This window comes from Phocoena phocoena, chromosome 1, assembly GCF_963924675.1.
Source record: "Phocoena phocoena chromosome 1, mPhoPho1.1, whole genome shotgun sequence".
Classification (NCBI taxonomy): domain Eukaryota; kingdom Metazoa; phylum Chordata; class Mammalia; order Artiodactyla; family Phocoenidae; genus Phocoena; species Phocoena phocoena.
Genome location: NC_089219.1, coordinates 81,766,387 through 81,782,836, shown reverse-complemented (window position 1 = coordinate 81,782,836; position 16,450 = coordinate 81,766,387). Strand labels below are relative to the sequence as shown.

Genomic DNA, 16,450 nt, shown 5'->3' with positions numbered 1-16,450 from the left:
TTGTTTATGTGTGAGTGTTTTGTTTTGTAATTTTGGATCGTGGAATGGTATTCAGGGGTGTAGGGAGGAGTTTTGTCTGTGGGAATTCTTTGCAGCTTATGTTGAAGTTGTGTCCCTCTGTAGTATAGTTATTTGTCTCAATGGTAGGAGGTAAGACAGTAAAAAGAGGTTGTGGAACATTTTGAATACAGTACTAGGAAGTTCACTCTTAATTTTGTAGACAGTGTTCATTGATTGAAAGTGAGAAAGAAGGGGGTGACATAGAGGATGGTCTTAGGAAGGAGGCATTTCTTCTGTGAGTCAGGAAGATGAGTGGTGAAGATGAAGAAACCTGGAAGTAGTAGAAAGTTTTAGAGCTTAAATCTATTGGATGATCCAGATTTTAAAATTAAAACTGGAGGCAGGATCATCTTCATAGAGTGAGATAGAATAGGTTTAATAATAGTAACAACTGAGTATTTATTAAATGTCTTAAATTTCAGGCATTAGGTGAGAACTCCTTCCATAAACTTTTCTCACATAATTCTCAAAACACAGCCTTAAAAGACAAGCAGTAATATCTATGGTTCTATCAGTGTACTATAATTTGATGGCATTAGTTAACTTGACCAAGTTTGAAGAACGGTTAAATGAAGAGCCTAATTTTGCCTGTCTTTGGTTATGAAAATCCATACTGTTTCTTTCAGTCCTCTAATAGAATAATTTAGCTTTGAGAGAATTCAAGCTGGGTCAATCCTGAATGTGAAAACTGCCTCGTGTCAGTAAATTCAAGATCTATAACAAGATCCTATTGTACAACACAGGGAACTATATTCAATATGCTGTAATAAACCATAATAGAAAAGAATATGAAAAAGAATACATATGTAAAAAACTGAGTCACTTTGCTGTACACCAGAAACTAAAACTACATTGTAAATCAACTATATACTTCAATAAAAATAAATAAAAGATCTATTTTTTTATCATGTCCTATAGTTATAATACACTAAGCAGCTAGCATGTATTGAGTTCTTACTATATATTAAGCTCTGTTAACATGTATTATTATCTTGTTTAATTCTAAAGATAACCAAATGAGAAATAGATAGTATTTTTATGTACATTTTTCAAATGAGGAAATAGAAACTAGATATTAACTAGTTTGCTTACTCACCAAATAGCAAGCCAGAATTCAAAACCAGTCCATCCTCCATAAAAACAGACTGTGCTATATATATTTTAGGAATGTAGAAGTTCATGTGATATATTTTGTGACATTAAAAAGTTTACAGTCCAGTAAGTGGTGATGATACCTTTTGATTAGTCTGTGTTTTCTTTTGGGAACTGGAAAAGGGAGTTAAATTCATCGTATCACATCTATTTTATACCATATTGCCTATTTCAGAAATTAATACCTACAAGTTCTATGTAAACATCCTTATAGTTTATAGATATTTATTGTATAAATGGTAAATGGACCTCTAATGAGAATTTCTAATATGAACCTTATGCATCCTTTTGGATGATTTGATTCTTAAAGCAGTTTTATAGTTTTTTTAATGTATTTAACTATTTGTTGAATAAAATAGGCCTATAACTAATAATAATATTAAGAATATTATTGAGGCATAATATGCGTAGGTAGAAATTTATAAGTTTTTTCAGGCCTTTTATCTATACTCTGAGTTTTTATATTTTTAATTATTAGAACCAGATCAATAGTAATCATCTTCGAAGAGCAGAACAAGAGGTGATCAATCTACAGGAGAAGGTGCAGTATCTTTCTGCACAGAACAAAGGACTACTTACCCAATTAAGTGAAGCAAAGCGCAAACAAGCAGAGATTGAATGCAAGGTAAATATATCATTTAGCAAGTTTATGTTTTTGTCAATATAATAATACTTTTTTTGTTTTTGTCTCATCATTTGAGTACATTATCATAAAACCAAAAAAAAGCTAGTCTTATTTCCTACTTTTCCTGAAGTTACTTTGGCAGTTGCTTTCAGGCCAGGTTAGCTCATCTTGCTCTGGGTGGATTTCAGTCAGGAAACTTCATTTTCAACCACTTGGTTAAATGCCAGTGCAGGAAATTAAGTTAACCAAGTGGTTGAAGATTGGTATCTCTTTTTACCCATAGCCCTTTAAAACCGAAGCTTTTAATGTCTCAACCAAAAAGATAGGTAATTTAGAAGGGTTGGGGCAACTCTGCTTTTTTTGGTACCTTATTGGCAGGCTGTCAATATTGATATATGTTTTCTGGCTAGAGAGCAAAAGAGGTGTGCGTGTACCAGTGGGTTGGGAAAATTGTGTACATTTCACATTGCTATTTTAATCAGTTTTTAAATTTTTTGTGAAGTGTTTAGATTCGTAAAACGTGTAAAAGTTTTTGAATGCAAGTAGACGTTTTTTCCTTTAATAAATTTACAATATAGTAATGGTGAGAGAGAAGAGGAGGTTGGGAAATGGGGTGGAAGGAGAGGGACTGTGTGTGTGTGTGTGTGTGTGAAGTAACTGAAGAGAAGACTGTGGTGTGAACATTAGAATGGATTACTGAGGACAAGTAATGGGATTTTAAAAATAAACTAGACATCCATCTTTCCATGGTGAGATAGTAGGAATGATGCCCTTTAAAGATTCCAGCCTTATTATTCTATGATAAGAAATAAGACTTTCAATGGCACATATAAAGCTGTAATTCCATCAACTTGTTCTGGTGTCATTAAAAACCAAGAGTGAAGCTTGAGTGGTTTATCAGTGTCACTGAAATCCAGAGATGAAATTACATCCTAATAAATATGCATGGCTCTTACAATTTACACTGACAGAAATCTGTAGGCAGTACTGAAGTTTGTACTGACATAAGAGTAGTCCCTCTTGAAGGATGTGACTAGGCTTTTATTTTTGGCCTCATCGTGCAACTTGTGGGATCTTAGTTCCTGGACCAGGAATTGAACCTGGGCCACAGCAGTGAAAGTGCCAAATCCTAACCACTGGACTGCCAGGGAATTCCCTAGACTAATTTAAAAATAAAATGATGTGACATGAGGTTACATCAATTTGATTTATCATACTAATTATCTGTTTGAGTTTTTTGGTGCTACAGTGTCTGTGCTGACTTACTTTTAATAAAGAATTAAATTTAGTCTTTTTTATTATTGGTATAAGTTTTCCTTTAAACATGTTGTTAACACTGTTACTGGATTTAATATTGCTCCTCAAATGCCTTAGCACCTTTTAATCAAAGTACAGTATTCTTTGGAAATAAATATTTGGGGAGTTTGCTGATGAAAATAATGGTTTTCTTTGAATTTATCTAAGTAATGGGCTCAGATTCAGAATTTTCAGAACCGATATGAGATTTTATTTAGTTTTAACTTTTCATTAGTACCTTTGTAAAGTATGTTACAGATACTGACTCTGAGATCTCCCCCATGTTTAAGGTGTATATTGACATATTCAGTCTTTTTAATGCCTTTTGCAGATTTCAAGAATGATCAGTGTTAATTGTCACCCTAGCATCTAGTACATTCTGGTTAAGTGTACGTATTTTATTTTGTCATGTTGGAACAATTCAGCAACAAACCTAACTTTTTCAAGGGAACTAGTCCTTCAGTTATATAAATCTGATTCATTTTCATTTAGTTTTATATGATTATGGCTTGTGATTTGCTGATAAGTAATTATTAAAGCTCATATTATTTTCATTGATGTAAAATATGTCAGGATACTGTTTTTAATATTAGTGTTATTTTCCCTCTTTAACTGAATTTGAATGTTCCCACTTAAAGATGAAACAGTACAAGTCTAAGACCCCTAATACGAAAATCCAAAACACTGAAATTTAAACATTTTCATAAATTTCACACGAATCCATTTGGAAGCAAAACCAGATTTGAATTAATTTACAGCCATTTATAATTTTTATTTATCCCACTTGGTGTGGGTATTTATACTTCACTGCTTCATTGTGTTAAGCATTGAGTATACTCTTTCATTATGGATGCTGCCTCAGATCCCACTGGAGAGTACTAATGTTTGGTTTATGCACCTTACTACTCTTAGAAAGTATAAAAAATCTGAAATTCCGTAACACACCTGGCCCTCAGGATTTTAGTAATAAGATTGTAGGATTCCTACATAAATCTAAATTTGAAGATTATAGAAAGATTTTCTAGTCTCTATTCATATACAAACATAAAATTGTGTAATAAATAATGTTAAGAGGAAAGCTGAGTGAAGTATTATACTATGATTATAATACTGTGCATATATGGAATAATCATAGGAAGAAAAAAAGAAGAAATAAACCTCTTGCTTATATTTCATATACAGTTTATTTGCTTATTTATTTTTTAAATATTTATTTATTTGGCTGCATTGGGTCTTTGTTGCTGCACACGGGGTCTTCGTTGCCGCATGCGGGATCTTCGCTGCGGCATGCGGGCTCTTTGGTTGCAGCATGTGGGATCTAGTTCCCTGACCAGGGTTCGAACCTGGGCCCCCTGCATTGGGAGCACAGAGTCTTAGCTACTGGACCACCAGGGAAGTCCCTCATATAAATTTTAGTAGCTTAATACTTACACATTTTTTCATAATGCTTCGATATTTTTAAACTAAAATATAAATGAAAGCATTCCCCTTTTAGTTTCTTCCTGACCCTACCAGATACCCTTTTATTTTTTTCCCAAGTAACTGCTTTTATTACTTTCTGATAAGTTCTTTTAGAGTTTCTTTTAGGCAGATACTAACAATTTAAAATGTATACTTTTAGAAATATACACTTTTATACAATTAAAAGTGTATACTTCTCCTCACTTTCTTATGTGAAAGTTAGCAGACAGTAATATATTCTACTTTTTGCTTTTTTTTTGGTGGTATGTTTTGTAGAGCTTTCAATTATCAGTGCTTAAAGAATCTCCTCATTAGTTACTAAGGTACATTGTTTTCCATTTCATGCATATACTATAGTATACTTAACTAGGTCCTTACTGATGAGCACATGGGTTGTTCCCAGTGTTTTGCTACTACAAGCAGTATATAGTGAATAACTTTGTACATACATAATTTCAGATGTATAGAAGTATATCTACACATTCCTGTAGGATAAATTGCTGTAAATTTGATTGTTTGGTCAATTGTACTTTCATAGATTTTGTCAAATTACCCCGCTTAGGGTTGTATCATTTTGTACTTTGACCTGCAGGGCATGATAGTACCAGTTTCTTCATCATGTTACTTGCAAATTGTGTAACCAAATCTTTTCATTTTAAATAGATATAATTTATATGTTCTAAGACAGTGATTTTCAAATAGGGATGGGAAGAGGTGAGATTATGAGACTTTAAAGAATGATGGCATCTATCAGTACTTACATATTTGTCAAATATTTGGGTGTCTTCTATTTGTCAGTTTTTCTTGTAGGCATTGGGGATACTGTAATGGAGAAAGTGGGCATAATGTTTCGTGAGACAATAAGTAAAAAATAGGAAAGATCATTGGTAATGATGTACTATAGAATGGGAGGTTAGGGGAAGTGGCAATTAAGATTGAATGCCAGGAGATGGTAGCAGAGCTGGGACCTGAAGAATAAGAAGGAAGCAGCCATATGAAGAGTTGGAGGAAGATCTTTGCATGAAAAGGGTCAGAGTTCAAGACCCAAAAGCAGGAAAGAACTTGGTTGCTGTGTCTCATGTATAATGCAGAGCTGAATGAGATAAAGTCAGGGAGGTAAGCTAGGACTCCACTTCTTACTATGTAGATTTTTATAGGCCTTGGTAACAAGTTTGAGTTTTACTATTAAATGCTGTGGGAGGCCACTAAAAAGGTCTTAAGCAGGAAAGAAACATGATATATTTTTTGATTTGCTATATTTGCTTCAGTTTTTTTACTTTTAATTTTGAAGTAATTTTATGTTTACAGTGAAGTGGCAAAGATAGTACAGAGTTCCCATATACCCTTTAATCAGCCCCTCCTAATTTTAACATATTACATAACCATGATGCATTTATCAGTACTAAGAAATGCACATTGGTATAATGTTATTACTAAATTACAGATTTTATTTAGATTTCCCCATCGTGTCTCATTCTTCTTTGAGCTGCAACAGTTTCTCAGTGTTTTCTTATCTCTCATTACTTTGACTATTGAAGAATACTTGTGAGGTATTTTGTAGAAATCTTTCAGTTTGGGATTGTCATATGTTTTCTCATGCTTTGACCAAGGTTATGTATTTTAGGAAAGTATACAGAGATGAAGTGTTTTTCCCAGTGCATCATATCAGGGACATACTGTCTTGATATATCTTACATCTAGTGGTGTTAACTTTGGTCATTTGATTAAGTTGGTTATCTGTCAGCTTTCTCTACTACAAAGCTTTTTCCCCTCATATTCTGTCCTTACAAACAAGTTACTGAGCCTAGACAATGGTCTGAGTGGGGGAAAGGGCATTGAGCCACAACTCCTGAAGGAAAGAGTATCAAAGAACTTGTGGGCATGTGTTAAGACCACCAGAGTTGGACAATAATAAGTATTTGGAGGAACTATTTTGAGTTTATGCAAATATCCTTAAGGTTTCAGCAACTAATTCTATTTCATTTTATTTATGGCTGCGTTGGGTCTTCGTTGCTGCATGAGGGCTTTCTGTAGGTGTGGCGAGCAGGGGCTATTCTTCGTTGCGGTGCATGGGCTTCTCATTGCGGTGGCTTCTCTTGTTATGGAGCATGGGCTCTAGGCACGTGGGCTTCAGTAGTTCTGGCACACAGGCTCAGTAGTTGTGGCACACGGGGTTAGTTGCTCTGCGGCATGTGGGATCTTCCCGGATCAGGGATCTAACCTGTGTCCCTGGCATTGGCAGGTGGATTCTTAACCACTGCGCCACCAGGGAAGTCCCTCAGCAACTAATTTTAGCATTTATTAGGGGATAATGCTTGTAGCGATTAATATAATTTTTTTGTTGTTTTTAGCTTTTTAAATTTTTATTTTATTTTTGGCTGTGTTAGGTCTTCGTTTCTGTGTGAGGGCTTTCTCTAGTTGCGGCGAGTGGGGGCCACTCTTCATCGCGGTGCGCGGGCCTCTCACTGTGCGGCCTCTCTTGTTGCGGAGCACAAGCTCCAGATGCGCAGGCTCAGTAGTTGTGGCTCATGGGCTTAGTTGCTTCACGGCATGTGGGATCTTCCCAGACCAGGGCCCGAACCCGTGTCCCTGCATTGTCAGGCAGATTCTCAACCACTGCGCCACCAGGGAAGCCCTGTAATTATTTTTTAAAAGAACACACGTGCCACTGTGTGTGGAGATGGATTTGAGGCGAGGTTGGAGAGGGATTTGATATGAGATCATCAGGTAATAGTATTGAATACAAGACAGAGTTGCTAGCCTGGGCTCAGGTGTTGGCAGTGGTACTAAAGCAGAGTAGATCAGTTCAGTATTTTTGTAGAGACTTGGTGATTGGATTGGAGAGGGGGAAGATTGGGAGAAAACTGATGCCCAGATTTTTGTTTTTTTACTTGATGGATATAATGTTTTTATACAATGTTAAAATTTGTAGAGTATAATTAGTTATCTATTGCTATTTAACAAATTACCTCTAAAACTTAGTGGCTTAAAATAGCAGTAACCACTAATATCCTAGGGTTTCTGTGGATCAGAAATTCAGGAGCAGTTTAATCAAGTGGTTATGATTGAGAGTCTCATGAAGCTACAGTCATCTAAAGGCTTCGCTAAAGCTAAAGGATGAGGTTTTTTAGGTGTCCCACTCACATGGTTGCAAGGTAGTGCTGGCTGTTGGAGAGAGATCACTGTCCTCAAGGGGCTTTCTCTTAGCAAAGGATATAGACAAACACACCGTTACAATGCAGTATGAGTAGTGCTATGATTGAGGAGGTATATAGAATACTATAATGGGCATTTAGTGTTACGGTTATGGTTCAAGCAAAGCTAACTAAGGAATGATTAAGCTGAGACCTTAAGGATATGTAGGAAGTAGTCAAGGAAAGGCAGCAGAGTTCAGTAGACAAAGGGAATAGCACATGTGAAGAGCAAAAGTGAAAAGGAACAATAGGTTTTTTGCTTGAACTGAGGAAGTTCATTCTAGTTGGAGGGAAGTGTGTGGTGAGGAATACTGGTGAGATATAAAGCTAGAGCAGTAAATAGGGAGCCAAATCATACAGAATCTTGGACACCAGTAAAAGAACCTGTTATCTCAAGATCTGTGGAGTACCATTAAAGTGTTTAAAGTTAGAGAGTGACAGAAAGAGATTTGAACTTTATTAAACATAGACACAGAGGTGTGCTGGAGCTGGCTAGTAAAGGCTTGCAAGAACCGATTGTTACAAGATGTTATGGAAAAACCTGAACGAACTTTTTGGCCACCCCAGTAAATTTTCAGGAATTTAGTGGCAAATTTGTTAAACAGCCATATTAAAAATTAAATTATTCAACATGATTAGACAAATTATGGTAGTAAATACTCAAATGTCATCATTTCCTAATTATTTTTACATTTTACTATTATCTGTGCTTTTAAGATTATTTATACCTATTTGTATCTGTTTAGTGGAAATACCAATGTGTGCTACTCATGTTATATTCATTAATGTTCACTAATGCTATGTTAACTTGAAAGGAGCCATGATGGGAGTATTTACACCACATACATTGGCAAACTACAAATCAGGGCTTGATTTATTGTTTTGTGGATTATCAAGACCAGAAGTTGGCAAACTATAGACCATGTCCCAAATCTGTCTGGCTGCCTGTTTTTGTAAATAAAGTTTTATTGGAATACAACCTTTCCCATTCATTTATATATTGTATATGGCCACTTTCACACTCCAGTGGCAGATAGAGTGGTTGTGATAGACTGTACGACCCACAAGTCTAAAATTATTTACTATCTGGCCCTTTAAGGAAAAGTTTTTGACTCCTGCTCTAGACTGTTAATGCAGATTAAAGCTTAAAAATCTGTTGTATCTTTAGTCTTTACATTATGAATAGCACAAAAATATTGAGGAAATCATCTTTCAGTGTTTGATTACTGTTATCAGAATGATAATAATTCTATTATCAGAATAGATAACTTGAACAAAAATTAACCAACATTCATATCCATACTTCACTTTTCCTCATTTTCAGTGGTAGATGACCTATGGATACAATAGTTTTGCAAAAATTAGTGAAAGCATTCTCTGAGAGTATATTGACTACATAGAATTTATAATAGCATTATATATCTTATTAACTGTGTGTTGTATATGATACATCTTCTATTTCAGTCTATATTAAAATATATAATAAATGTACATACAAACACATGTGTACACACGCACACATACACACACTTGCTTGAGAGCTGGTCGTTAAGCACTTTCCATCACAGCACTGGGTACAGAGACTACACTTTCTGGCCATGTACAAAATGGCAAAATATTTAAAGCAGTATTTGCTTGTAGTGATGTACCGGTATCATATCTAAGATTGATATATATATTTATATATTTTTTAAATTTATTTATTTTTGGCTGCATTGGGTCTTTGTTGCTGCGTGCAGGTTTTCTTTAGTTGCGGCGAGCGGGGGCTACTCTTTGTTGCGGTGTGCAGGCTTCTCGTTGAGGTGGCTTCTCTTGTTGCGGAGCACGGGCTTCAGTAGTGGTATGGGGGCTCAGTGGTTGTGGTGCGGGGGCTCAGTGGTTGTGGTGCGGGGGCTCTGGAGTGCTGGCTCAGTACTTGCGGTGCACGAGCTTAGTTGCTCCGCGGCAAAATAGATATATATTTTTGTGTGTGTGTGTGTGTGTGTGTGTGTGTGTGTGTGTGTGTGTGTGTGTGTGGTACGCGGGCCTCTCACTGTTGTGGCCTCTCCCGTTGCGGAGCACAGGCTCTGGACGCGCAGGCTCAGCGGCCATGGCTCACGGGCCCAACTGCTCTGCGGCATGTGGGATCTTCCCGGACCGGCTCGAACCCACGTCCCCTGCATCGGCGGGCGGACTCTCAACCACTGTGCCACCAAGGAAGCCCTATTTTTTTAATTTAAAAGTTTAATTATTATATTTTTACTAAATTTAGTATTTTTAAATTTTTGATATTATATTACTGTCAGGTGCTAAATTTCTCCTATGGTCACCATGATGCACATTTTTGATACTAAATGATTGCTAAATTTCAACTGAAGTTAATGAAGGAGCAAAATATTTTTGTATACCCCATTTTCCTCTGTCTTTCTTCATATTTTGTTACTGCTGGATCATTATTATTTAGCATGGATATTGTAGAATACAATTTTAGAGCTTTTTGTTTGTGAAATATTGAAGTGGTAGAATTGATATTATGCTTTTCCTAGGAAGATTAGAATTATGATATAATCTAATTTCTGTTACTTTCCTTTGTAGTGTAATGTAAATACTCATTAAAGTTCATTGCCTCAGAAAAAATGTAGTATAACGTAAATACTCATTAACTTTCATGGCCTCAGAAAAAATGTAATTTAAAAAATATTATCTAGCTATCATACTCTTAGTTTTTATATTCCCTGTTAATCTGTTGTCCTAGTTACGTGTTTGAAAGTTCTCAGTAATTGTTCTTGGTTAAAAAATTAACAGCTTTCACAGTCACCAGTTTTAATTAAGTTAACTTTTAGTTTAAAAGTTTGAGCAGGGCTTCCCTGGTGGCGCAGTGGTTGAGAGTGTGCCTGCCGATGCAGGGGACACGGGTTCGTGCCCCAGTCCGGGAAGATCCCACATGCCGCGGAGCGGCTGGGCCCGTGAGCCATGGCTGCTGAGCCTGCGCATCCGGAGCCTGTGCTCCACAGCGGGAGAGGCCACTACAGTGAGATGGAATGTTATTCTGTACATTTATTCTTCATTTTATACCAAGTTCAGGATATAATGGCATTTTTTCTCTCATTTAATCATGGGTTTATTTGTCACTTTCTAAATTTGAGGCATGTTACAAGTGTTTATGTTTTATTAATGGTTTGGTTTATTTTTGGTTTGGTTTGTTTACCACCCTAGAACAAGGAAGAAGTGATGGCTGTGAGACTCCGGGAAGCAGATAGCATAGCTGCTGTGGCTGAACTACAGCAGCACATTGCTGAGCTTGAAATCCAGGTAACACATGAAAATAATAAAGTACATGTAAAAATAATGCAGTTATTTCCCCTTCCCTCTGCACCTGAATAGTGACTTATGTCTTCATCCTAATGACTATGCTTCTATTTTCAACACTTATTCATTTCCAAGTCCATTTTTTTCTATTGTGGTAAAAATTCACGTATTGTTGTAAAATTTACAATTTTAATGTATACAGTCTGTGACATTAAGTGCATTCTCATTGTTGTGCAGCCAATTTCCAGAACTCTTTACCTTGCAAAACTGAAACTTTGTACCCATTAAACAACTCCCCATTCCCCTCTTTCCTCAACCCCTGGAAACCACCATTGTCCTTTCTGTCTCTGAATTTGACTACTCTAAGTATCTTATATAAGTATTGATGAAATCATAGGATATTTGTCTTTCTGTGACTGGCTTATTTCACTTAGCATAACGTCATCAAGGTTCATTTATGTTGTAATATGTGTCAGAATTTCCTTCATTTTAAAGGCTGAATAATATTCTGTTGTGTGTGCATACTACGTTTTGTTTATTCATTCATTGACGAACACTTAGATTGCTTCTGCCTTTTGGCTATTGTGAATAATGCTGCTATGAATGTGAGCGTACAAATAGCTGTTTGAATCCTTGTTTTCATTTCTGTTTTCATTCATACCCAGAAGTGGAATTGCTGAATCAGGTGGTAATTCTGTGTTTAATTTTCTGAGGAATTGTTATACTGTTTTCCACAGCAGCTGCACCATTTTACATTCCCACCAGCAATGCGCAGGGACTAGTTTTTCCACAGCCTCACCAATACTTGTTAATTTTCTGTTGTTTGTTTTTTTTTTAACACCCATCTTAATGGATATGAAGTGGTATCTCATTGTGGTTTTGATTTGAGTTTCTCTAATGATTAATAATGTTGACCATCTTTTCATTGTGCTTATTTGGCATTATGTCTTCTTCAGAGAAATGGCAGTTCAAGTCTTTTGCCCAGTTTTTAAATGGGTTGTTGTTGAGTTGTGGAAGTTTCTTATATATTCTCAGTGTCAATCCCATATCAGATATAAAGAGATATTTTTGCAGATATTTCCTCTCATTCTGTGGGCTGCAGAATTTTCCTAGCACCACCCTCTTTTGACTCTCTTCTTCTTTCTTGTTGAACTTTGTTTTCAGTCTTTTTTTCCTCAGTTCTGAGTGTTTGTATTCCTCTGAGCATCCAAGTTTTTTGGCTTTTTAAAAACTACTCAGTGTATAACAATGAATTCTAATCTATCTCCATCCTAGCATGTTTCCCCTAATCAATAATCTTACACCTTTAAAAAAAAATTATGAAGACAGTAAACAGAAAAGTTCATAAAACAAAGCTACATTATAATATGTATAAAAACAGTATCCATGTAACCACTACTTGGGTCAAGATACAGAATATTGCCTATATTCCAGAAGTCTACCCAATCACACCCTTTTCCCTTATGCCAAATTTTATAGCAGTCACTCCTCTGCTTTTCCTTTTAGTGGTGTCATCTTTGTATGCATCTCTCATCCACACAGTTTAGTTTTCCCTATTTCTGAATTTCGTATAGAGTCATGCTGAATATTTTCATTTGTCTCTCTTCTTTCTTTGTTCAGCACTGTTTTAATGAGTCATGATTTTTATTGTTGCAACATGTTCCATTTCATGAATATGTCACAGCGTACATATCCACTCTGATATTAGTGGTCATTTGTAAATTTCCAGATTGGGACTGTTATACACAATGCTGAGATCGGAAGCAATCTTGTACACTATACTGACTACGTGTGCACACGTTTCTGTAGCATGATGCCAGGGTGTGGAATGGCTGGGTCATAAAGCATGCAGATCTTCAGTTTTATTTTCCAAAGTGTTTGTACCACTTTAACTGCCAACCACAGCCTACGAAAGTCCTGTTGTTCCACATCCTCCCCAACACTTGGTGGTGTCAGATGCTTTAATTTGTGCCAGTCTGGTGGGTATGCAATGGTATTTCATCATGGTTTTAATTTGTATTTGCTGGATTACTAATGAGGTTGGCAGTTGGGATTTCATCTTTTATAAAGTGCCTATTAAAGTCTTTTGTGTATGTCTTTTCTTTAGGATTATCTTTTTCTTATGTACGCGTAGTTCTTTCCAAGTTGATTTTATGTTTTACAGATAGCTACTCCCACTTTGTAACTTGTCATTTGTCATTGTTGTTTTTAATTTATTGTGTCTTTTGATCAGTAGACCAGTATGTTTAATGGACAGTAGAGAACTCCTCCTGGAACTTGTACAGGACCTTCAAATTCAACACGTTTAAAATCAAATGTGTTCCTATTCCAGCCAAAATGTTTTTATTCTTTTGTATCTCAAGGCTTGTTCAGTGGTATCATCTCGTCTTGAATTATTCAGCTTAGTAGGAACTTCACTTATGCTTTTCTTAACGTTATGCCATATTTATCAAGGCTACGTATGCAAACTTTCAACTTCACTTGGGAGTACCAAATTATTTTTACAAAGTGCTTCTGCTAGCTAACATGCCTACCAGCGTTTCACCTGCTCACCTACTCATATAGATTTGCCTTCAGATAATTCTTGATAATTCGTACAGATTAAAGTACCATGTCCAACTCTTCAATTTCTTCAAAAGATAAAAGTCGTGAGTAAATCTAAAACTAAATCAAAGGTAATTTTACTCATTTCAGAAACTTTAAAAAAAATCTTTCATGGCCTTTCTATTCCCCCCTGCCACTCCCTTCATTCATCTGCCTTCGTCCCCACCTGAACGTCACAACTTCCTGTCCAGCTTCTTTTTCTCCACCCTGAGCTCTTCCACAGAGCCACCAGAATTTTCTTTCTAAAACATAAAAACCTTATCTTTTCATTATTGTCCAGACTTGCATTTCTAGCCTCTTCTTTGACCATTACCACCCCATCCTCTCTCCCCACCTCCTACACACACACACACACACACACACACACACACCCCTCTTTACAAAGTTTCTATATTCTTTTAAAATTCTGTATCATTCTACATGCTATTATGTCTTCAAAAAATTGCTGTGTTTTTCTGTATCCCCTAGTCCTCTGCTTTTTAGGTATTTCTGCTTTTACTGAGTTCTCCATGGCTAGTTTGCCATTAAGACATTTGATAAATGTGTTTTCAGTAAACATCTTAATGATTCAAACTTCATTCATTCATTTATTTATTATATGCAGGTTAAGATCCATAAATAGATCTTTTGTTAAAACCTGAAACTCCTTTTCAATTGTAAGAGTAATACATTTTAGGTTATTTTTATTCATGGAAATATCTTAGATCATTTTCAAGTTCCACTAGGGGGAGAACTCAGTCAAATATTTTTGTACTTCAGATCTCTTCAGACCAACTCTTCCAATTACTCCTGCTCTCTTGTGAATAAAACTTTTTCCCACAAACCAAATTCTTTCAAACCCTTCATTTAATAAATTACATAATTATGTAATTAGTTGTTGATAAAATTAAAGCCTGCTTTTTTTAATGTAGTTATGAAAATTGTACTTTCGTGAATGTTTCATTTAGATGAGGAAATACTCATTTTTATACACACTGTAGCATTCTGTAGTAGATATACTTATGAGGTTGAAGTTTATTAAATTTATTTTCAAAGATCCTTCAGTCAACTTGAAACTTTCAGGTCTGGTTTAAAGTTCATAATCACCACCCTCCCCATGTTAATCTGAGATAACTACATTTGTAATATACTTAATGTTCTTTATAATAATGCCTTTCCCACCATCTTTGGAGGAGCTGTTTTATATTAGTGTCTCAGAGTGAATTTAACCTTTTTTAAAGTGTAACAGCTTTCAGGTTCTAGCCATTTTCCTGAACTATTTGTAAAAGTTATATTGCTGAGGTTTCCTCCTTCTCAAACAGAATTACACTTCTTAATGGATTTTAGTCACCATCTACTGTAATACTTATTTAGAGCAGATCATACCCCTATAATAGAATTCAGAGGTTGAACTCCAAGGTGCCATGAAATATTTAAAAATATATCATGTATATCATTTTAATATTTTTTGACAATTCAGAGTTATCATTATGAACTTCAAATACTGTATAATCTCACTTCATTCAGATCTCTATTGTTTTCTTACATAAAGCTCCTTTGGCCAAATTTCTATCTAAAATAATATTCATATCCTAATCACTGTACTCTTATGCTGCTTTATATTTCTTCAAAACAGTTATTTCTTGCCATAAATTATACATGTTCGTTGTTGTTGTCCACATCCCCCCACCAGAATGAAAGCTCCGTAAGAGAGGAATTTTTGCCTGTTTTATTCAGTTGCTGTATTTCTCAGTGTTGGTATATAATGCTTAGTATATAACCATCATTCAAATATTTGTATTTGAAGAAATTAATATAATAATTTGCTCATCTGTTGTTTTTACAATAAGTGATTTTTAATGTATGTAATTTGAGCATTCAATTTTTTTTTTTTTTTTTTTGGCGGTACGCGGGCCTCTCACTGCTGTGGCCTCTCCCGTTGCGGAGCACAGGCTCCGGACGTGCAGGCTCAGTGGCCATGGCTCACGGGCCCAGCCACTCCGTGGCATGTGGGATCTTCCCGGACTGGGGCACGAACCCGTGTCCCCTGCATCGGCAAGCGGACTCTCAACCACTGAGCCACCAGGGAAGCCCCAAATTTTTTAAATTCAGAGATTATCACTGTATTCACACATGCATCAATTTGCATTTTTTTTTAATCATTAGGTCACTACTGACAAGGAAGGATAAAATGAATTCAGACTCTGCCTAAGTGCATTTATCATTATACAGAAGGAATGATTGAGTCTGGGTCCCTTCTTTGCAATATCATTGAGTAGAATTTAAACCTCTGAAAATTTATGTACATTTATTGGTGTTAATGGCTTTAATTACCTGTGAGAGGATGCCAATTGTTGTCTTTTAAAGGAGAATTTTTTTTCTTCCTACCTGTACATATACTTTACAAGCTAATTGAATGGCTCAGGCTAAGTGGAATTTCTATAAGTAGCCTGCAAAAATAAATATATGACATACCCTGATCAGAATAGAAAGTCAATAAATTTAATTATTATTGGGAACAAGAGGATTTTAGAATCCTAAATAACTCTGTGGTCACAACTTTTATCTTTCTATTTTCTTATAATTGCTAGAGATTTTGTTGATTGGTTGAGAGTAGATTTTGAAGACAAACTACTTATTAGCTGTCTTGTCTGACAGGTTATTTAACCTGATTTTGAATTTACTCGTTCAAAACTAAGGGTCCTAAAGTTATCTGCTTTAGAGTTGGTATTAAATGAGAAAGCATGTGTCAAGTGTTCTTTCCTCCCTAACTAGTTTCCAGCAAATCAGT

At 35.7% G+C, this 16,450-nt stretch overlaps 1 protein-coding gene across 2 annotated transcripts in view; it reads left to right on the top strand.

The window, feature by feature from the left end:
- Positions 1–16,450, top strand: part of EVI5 (ecotropic viral integration site 5) — a 204,697-nt gene that overhangs the window by 139,375 nt on the left and 48,872 nt on the right. For both annotated transcript variants that reach the window (XM_065877096.1, XM_065877097.1), the window contains 2 exons: positions 1,691–1,837; positions 10,984–11,079. In XM_065877096.1, the coding sequence (XP_065733168.1) occupies positions 1,691–1,837; positions 10,984–11,079 (243 nt within the window). The remainder of the gene's footprint in view (positions 1–1,690; positions 1,838–10,983; positions 11,080–16,450) is intronic.